This window comes from Gymnodraco acuticeps, unplaced genomic scaffold (assembly GCF_902827175.1).
Source record: "Gymnodraco acuticeps unplaced genomic scaffold, fGymAcu1.1, whole genome shotgun sequence".
Taxonomy (NCBI): Eukaryota; Metazoa; Chordata; class Actinopteri; order Perciformes; family Bathydraconidae; genus Gymnodraco; species Gymnodraco acuticeps.
In genome coordinates, this window is record NW_022990158.1 from 203262 (window position 1) to 211277 (window position 8016).

Below are 8016 nucleotides of genomic sequence, written 5' to 3' on the forward strand. Positions count from 1 at the left end.
CCTCTCAGGGCTTCGGTAACAATTTATATTCAGAGCAATCATGACACTTTTGAGGAAGTTTTAAAACATCACAAACCCAAACTACATTTATTCTTATTTAAGTCCCTTCTTTGTTTAACTATGATTAGCATGCTAGTTACATCTATGTTGTGTGTGTGTGTGTGTGTGTGTGTAGATTGTGAGCAAACTAAAGGAAGAGATCGGAGCCATGGAGAAAGAACACGGTGAGCTGCAGCAGCACATCTCCAGGACGGACTGGTGGTGTGAAAACCTGGGTCACTGGAGGGCTACCATCACTACTGCTGAGGTAAACAAATATTAGTTTTATTGCATCCTCACACACATTAAATGGCTGGTTCCACTAGTGTGGAAGTAACAAGCTAACTAATATGCATATCCTAGTACTAGACTCCTGGTACTAGGATGGGTTAAATGCAGAGGCCAAATTTCACTGTGTGGGCTGTGTGCTCTGCATGTGTGACCATTAAAGAGCGGTGTCATCCCTCCGATTCTATCTATAACTGCCTTCAGTCCACTGAAGCAACTATGGACAGGGAAATACAGTATATTCTTGTACAAGGATTCAATTGTTTTGTCATGCTGTTTTTGTGTAGTCATTTAGACATTTGTGTGTTTCAGGCTGCAGCAGAAGAGGGTGGAGAGACAGTGGCTTCCTACAGTGTGTGTGTCAGCCTGGTGGAAGCAGAGGAGATGGCTAACAGTCGCTGGAACGTTCAGAGGAAACTCACTGAGTTCCAGATGTTACACCGCAAACTCACCGAGGTAACACAACACTAAGGGGCCGTACCCATAAGCGTTTAATGAACGGGCATCTTCATTGTTTTTGACGAGACACATTCAAGGAGCGCTCAAACTGCAGAGACACACTGTTGGGATTGCCATACACTCATGAATATGAGTCTATGGCAAATATGATATATATGATACAATTACGTTGTACACACCGACGTTAACAGCAGCCCAGTCTGTGCGCACGGCGACCGGCACTGTCGTCCAGTGATCGAAGCGTCTTGGAAATGCTTCACAAGTCCGCCGGTACGCAAGGGTGCTTAGTGAGACAAGTGACGGTACGCATTTCAGATGTTTGCCGTGCCTGCGTACCAGTTATGTACACCCTTGTGTATGTATATATGTATATATAATAAATATCTCATTTATTTTTTACTTAAAGGTCATCTATTATGCAAAATCCACTTTTTCATGTATTTTCTACATAAACATGTGTCCCCTCTGTGTAAAGAGATTCTGAAAGTTCCAGGAAAAAATATTTGCTCACTTTTTATCCTGATCCATTTACACTGAACAAAAATATAAACGCAACACTTTTGTTTTTGCTCCCATTTTTCATGAGATGAACTCAAAGATCTAAAACATTTTCTATATACACAAAATAACCATTTCTCTCAAATATTGTTCACAAATCTGAAAAAATCTGTGATAGTGAGCACTTCTCCTTTGCTGAGATAATCCATCCCACCTCACAGGTGTGGCATATCAAGATGCTGATTAGACAGCATGATTATTGCACAGGTGTGCCTTAGGCTGGCCACAATAAAAGGCCACTCTGAAATGTTCAGTTTTATCACACAGCACAATGCCACAGATGTCGCAAGTTTTGAGGGAGCGTGCAATTGGCATGCTGACAGCAGGAATGTCCACCAGAGCTGTTGCCCGTGAATTGAATGTTCATTTCTCTACCATAAGCCGTCTCCAAAGGCGTCTCAGAGAATTTGGCAGTACATCCAACCGGCCTCACAACCGCAGACCACGTGTAACCACACCAGCCCAGGACCTCCACATCCAGCATGTTCACCTCCAAGATCGTCTGAGACCAGCCACTCGGACAGCTGCTGCAACAATCGGTTTGCATAACCAAAGAATTTCTGCACAAACTGTCAGAAACCGTCTCAGGGAAGCTCATCTGCATGCTCGTCGTCTTCATCGGGGTCTCGACCTGACTCCGGTTCGTCGTCGTAACCGACTTGAGTGGGCAAATGCTCACATTCGATGGCGTCTGGCACGTTGGAGAGGTGAATCATGCTGGATGTGGAGGTCCTGGGCTGGTGTGGTTACACGTGGTCTGCGGTTGTGAGGCCGGTTGGATGTACTGCCAAATTCTCTGAAACGCTTTTGGAGACGGCTTATGGTAGAGAAATGAACATTCAATTCACGGGCAACAGCTCTGGTGGACATTCCTGCTGTCAGCATGCCAATTGCAAGCTCCCTCAAAACTTGCGACATCTGTGGCATTGTGCTGTGTGATAAAACTGAACATTTCAGAGTGGCCTTTTATTGTGGCCAGCCTAAGGCACACCTGTGCAATAATCATGCTGTCTAATCAGCATCTTGATATGCCACACCTGTGAGGTGGGATGGATTATCTCGGCAAAGGAGAAGTGCTCACTATCACAGATTTTTTCAGATTTGTGAACAATATTTGAGAGAAATGGTTATTTTGTGTATATAGAAAATATTTTAGATCTTTGAGTTCATCTCATGAAAAATGGGAGCAAAAACAAAAGTGTTATATTTTTGTTCAGTGTATATAAAAACCTGTCTGAAAATGAGCTGATCAGATTTTGGCCACTTTATGATGTCATAACGATTTTTTGGCTTGTGTAACCATTAGCCAATCAGCAAGCAAGGTAACCCCCCCCCATCTTATCACCTGAATCTCCTCCTAGAGCACCATTGTGTTCTTTTTAACCAAAAATCTCTTATAAATCATTATTTTCATCTAAAGTGACAGACAGAGAATCAGCACTTGTAAAACAGGGCTGAAACAGAGGGGTTTATGGGATGCTGCAATGATCTGTTTGGTATTTCAGACAAACTCTTCAGAGACATGTTTTGTATATATCTGAGACCTATAATATATTGATGAAAAGCAGTATAATAGGGGACCTTTAAAGATCTGTCCAGTGGTTCACCTTTATTCAGCACCAGTATGGAAATGTTTTCTAAATGATCAGTATAGAAGTTGTTACTTTGCCTTATAGTTCTCCTGCATTACCATTGCCTGAAGTCTTAAACTCAATAAATGTTCTACATTTTTTGAAAATGCGCTTCAGTTATATAGAATTAAATCATTGGTCATTAAAAAATTAATCTCATAGGCTATCTCTAATTTAAAAATCCGAATTTCTCTGTGTTTGTCTGTCTTCCTCAGTGTTTCCCATCATTGAAGAAACTCCAGCTCCCCTCCCTCAGTAAACTTCCCTTCAAATCCATCGACCAGAAGTTCTTGGACAAGAGCAAAACCCAGCTCAATGCCTTTCTCCAGGTAACAAACACACACTGTACAGCTATCAGTCATTTGAGTACTTTGTTGTTTGGTGCGTTAGGATGGTTGATAATGAGCTTTGTGTGTGTGTGTGCGTGTGCGTGTGTGTGTGTGTGTAGCGTCTGCTGGCAGATGAGCGATTGTGCCAGTCCGAGGCTCTCTATGCGTTCCTCAGCCCATCCCCAGAGTACCTCAAGGTAACAATTTCATCATTTTCCACTTTCAAATAAGACAGAGATACTAATATATTATGGTCATATGTTATACCATCATTTAGAATGTATTATTTCAATTTGATTCAGAACCGTTTTAGTCTTGGAAAGGAGTGTTTAAAAACTCCTTCCAGCATGTTCTAAATGATTTAGAAAACACCTCAAATATCTGTACGGTCCTGTTTGTTATTTATTTAGCCGTTTCTAACTAAATGCATGATGACACAATATCAAGAAAGGCTACAAAGTAACAAATCTTCCATTGCTTTATAGAGCATTTTTTAATGTTAGAAATAGGTTGTAACAAAGTGTTTCAATATGATTCCATACAGTGAATTGAATTGTGATGATATACAGTATTGTTCCATGTTTAAAGGTGATGTCGATCCAGAAGAAATCCTCTTTCTCTCTGGCCTCCTTCCTGGAGAAGCTGCCTGGAGACTTCTTCTCGCATACTGAGGTACTCCATCATCTTCAACTGATGTATAAATATCAATATGTTTTATGACTAAAGCTGTGTGTATACAGAAGATGGAAAGATGCATGTGCACTCTTTTCCTACGATTTATAAAGCCTGATCCCGTTTTATATACAAGTACAATCCTCTTTACTATTCCCACAGTAAGCCAGTATCACACCCTCATTTGGTGTGTGTGTGTGTGTGTGTGTGTGTGTGTGTGTGTGTGTGTGTGTGTGTGTGTGTGTGTGTGTGTGTGTGTGTGTGTGTGTGTGTGTGTGTGTGTGTGTGTGTGTGTGTGTGTGTGTGTGTGTGTGTGTGTGTGTGTGTAGGAGGAGGTTGACGATGACAGCGATCTGTCAGACTACGGGGATGAGGCTGACGGGAGGAGGGACGCCCTCGCTGAGCCCTGCTTCATGCTCATCGGAGAGATCTTTGAACTCAGAGGAAGTGAGTACACCACTGTCGTATTTTTCATTTTAAAGTCAATATACAAAAAAACAGGCCTATAAACAGAAACTAGAAATGCTTCTATATGGATAACAGTGTTGTTGTTTTTGTTTGAAGTGCGATTTGTTACAGTAAGTCCTTTTCTTTTTGGTACAAAGATATGAATTGTGATTCCATCTGAGTGAATTTATCTAACTCTTTCCTTTTCTCACTTTCTTTCTCTTCGTCTTTGTGTCCGCTCAGTGTTTAAGTGGGTGAGGAAGACACTTATTGCACTAGTCCAGGTGACATTTGGACGAACTATCAACAAGTAAGTGCTCGCAAGATGGAATTTGGACTTGATTTTTTTCCACATTTTTAACAAATAACGACTAAGTCATGATTATTTACCTATTGCGGTATTGACTTATTCACAATGTTTCTGTTGCCTTATTTTACTAAAAAGATATTGCAGGTAACTGTTTTAATATGGCGTCGCTTATTCTACCTGTGACAACTGCTACTTTTTCTATATTTTCGTCAATTAGCTATTAGGCTAACATCTCTTTTTGGCTCCCTCAGACAGATCCGGGACACGGTAAACTGGATCTTCTGTGAACAGATGTCGGTAGTGTACATCAGCGTGTTCAGGGACACCTTCTGGCCCAACGGGAGGTTAGCCCCGCACGTCAAGGTCCGAACTGACACAGAGCGTAGTGAAACCAAGGAGCGTGCTCAACAGAAACTACTTGACAATATCCCAGGTAGCAACGAAAACATATAAAAACATGTACAGTAGATCCTAAACTTAGGAACATGTCTAATCTTTTTACCTTGTGTCAATATGTTTTTTTGTTACAGATGCACTAACAAATTTAGTTGGCCAGCAGAATGCCCGCTATGGAATCATCAAGATCTTCAACGCCCTGCAGGAGGCTAATGCTAACAAACATCTTCTATATGTAAGAATAATATTTATATGTGAAGCACTCTATTCAGATGATAAATACTGCGTTGAAGCTTGTAAAGGCATGACGACTAGCGGCAAAGAGAGCAACTTAGCGACAGATGTAAATCATAGCTAATTCAATGGTGGTCCTAAGGGGGGAGCATGAGGTACCATGCCCCAAAAGTACTCATCCTTGAGCCCCCTATTAAAATAACTTTGGCTAATATTTTTTTTAAACTGTAAACTTCGAAGGCCTTTTTCTCATTGTCGTATCTCGGTAACTGTCCTGACGTTATGTGACATATTTTGCCTAATATTTGAAGAGCAAAAACAATAAAGACATAATTAGAGATCTATCCATCTCCTTTTTAGAACAGTATTTTAAACTCAAAATGTGTTTCGGGTCAATGTGACTTTGATTTGAGCATGTCACATACATCAATATTTATAGTGTCATCGCATAAAACTCATTTTATAATATGTAACGACACCTGTAACAAAGTGATTTTGTGTCACTGTCTCCGTTAGGTGTTGATGGAAATGTTACTGAAGGAAGTATGCCCTGAACTCAGCGCCGAGGTGGACAACATGTGAACACAAACACTCACTAACCACAAACTGAGGATCTTTTAGGCCTTTCTGTAGCTGACCAATCACTAACTGCCGCGGCAGGCACAACATGGAGACGCCCGACCTCCGACAGGAAGCAGCAGCGTCGCTCAGAACTGACACACTGTTGGTGACTTTGCTGTGAAATGAAGAAAAGGACTGGAAGAGGTTTGACTTTGTTGTGGTGCAGATCTCAACTCGTCCTTTAGGCAGCCAGATCACATGTGTACCTGAAAGTCCACATTCTCACAAGATCAAATTGTAAATATATTTTTTTTTCAATAGCACTGAAACATCAGGTCTGTACTATAACAAAAAATGTGTTCCTGTGTTAATCATGGCGGTCTATAGATTACGAGACAGAGTAACAATTTGTGAACACTTGATCATGAGGTCATCAGTTTGTGAAGCTAAAGACTTTCATGAAATACAGGAAGACATTTGAAGGCAGCATGGAACACGGAACATTCCTCGTACACACAACCTGAGCAACAACAACACTTGTGTTCTGTGATTCTTGTTAAGGCTTATAATTGTGCAATATAATGTCATGTAAAAGTCATTGTGATGATTTTATTTATGATTATTATTGATAGATTTTATTTTTACCAACAATTGTTTAGAGTTTATATATGCGTTTATATAAGCAATAAATTGCAAACAAAAAGTGGATGTGGTATTTTTGATTTCTTGAAATGGTTTGGAAGCATATGATTTGCTTGAATTAGATTTGAAACAATATCAAATCTAGTCATGATGCAGTAAAATGATTGGGTTTGGGAGCAAGGATGGCTGTTTTTAATTTATTTTTAAAAACGGCCATCCCAAGCATTAGTCATAATTAAATTGAATCCCCCTCTTGTAAACATTGTAATATATTGTGTCACTATACGATCATTTTTTATGTTTTACAAGTCCTACAAGTTAGAGATGAAATAAATATAAAAGTTACTCGCAATATAATGTACCCTGCTTTCAACAAAAAAATTATATATAAATATTTCCATGCATTAAGTTTATGCACATGATAAAGTGTATGTGTATATTATATTTTAACTAATTTAATTGACAAAGGAAATGTGTAAATGAACATAAGCAAATATATTAATACCATTTTAACTACAGTATTTTTGGAATTTTTGGAAGGTATTCTGTGGCATTCATATATTTGAGTTGAATGTGTTTGAACTTCAATGATTCAAAACCAGTATAGCTTGCCTTCACCTGTTTGTGGATAACAAATGTTTCCTCCATTACCGTAACAACCTTTTTTCGAGGACATGAATGCAACATGTGTTCTTAAAGAGTGGGTGGAATCTAAAGGGAAAGTGGGCGTGAACGATGATGCGATGCCACACAGCTGAGACACCACATGTCAAGTTAGAGTCAAAGACAGGAAGTGTAGCCATATGCCTTCAAAGTAAGAGCACAAAATGTGTCGTGAAAGAGTGCGCTGTAGAGCATAGACTAGTCTGTATATATAAAGGTACTAGAGCTTTACAGAACAACATATCAGGAACATTTCCATTTAACATAGGTCTGCTTCAGATTTTAAAAATGCTGTTTTTAAAATCTGCTCACACTAACTTTTCTCTACATGTTCTGTTAAATGATATGCTAAAAAGATAAACACTGCCAGCCTGAAAGGGAAAATTATTGAGTGGCATGGACGTGCACAGACATTTGGAGGGGCTATTGCTCTAAACTGGAACCCCCCCCCCCCCCCCCCCCAAACATAAGACCTTTTGAAAATGCTAACTTTTTTTTAATGTAAGAGGTTAATAAAATAAAAACACAACACTGTCATTGCAAGTGACACTCAGTTGAATTTTATATCCACTGCTAAATTCGTTATGCAGGCACATTTTTTGTTTTGCGGTCCATATCTCATTAAAATATTTAATGTTAGTAACTATTAAAGAAAAAATGGGGACAATCCTGTTTTAATGTGATTTGACCATTGTAACTGCTGTGCAGACATAGGCTACTGATGAAATAGGGCTTCTAACTAATTGCCTTACATAAACTCACTAATGAAACCAGTTCAATACCCATT

General features: G+C 39.5%; 1 protein-coding gene across 2 annotated transcripts in view; it reads left to right on the forward strand.

Annotated features, from left to right (window-relative positions):
- The window catches only part of snx25 (sorting nexin 25), an 80241-nt gene extending 73611 nt beyond the window's left edge, over positions 1-6630 (forward strand). For both annotated transcript variants that reach the window (XM_034217417.1, XM_034217418.1), the window contains 10 exons: positions 176-307; positions 640-783; positions 3191-3304; positions 3424-3501; positions 3893-3976; positions 4306-4423; positions 4667-4733; positions 4985-5166; positions 5264-5364; positions 5880-6630. In XM_034217417.1, coding sequence (XP_034073308.1) covers positions 176-307; positions 640-783; positions 3191-3304; positions 3424-3501; positions 3893-3976; positions 4306-4423; positions 4667-4733; positions 4985-5166; positions 5264-5364; positions 5880-5945 — 1086 coding nt within the window. In that variant the 3' untranslated portion in view covers positions 5946-6630. The remainder of the gene's footprint in view (positions 1-175; positions 308-639; positions 784-3190; positions 3305-3423; positions 3502-3892; positions 3977-4305; positions 4424-4666; positions 4734-4984; positions 5167-5263; positions 5365-5879) is intronic.
- The last annotated feature ends 1386 nt before the right edge of the window (positions 6631-8016 follow it).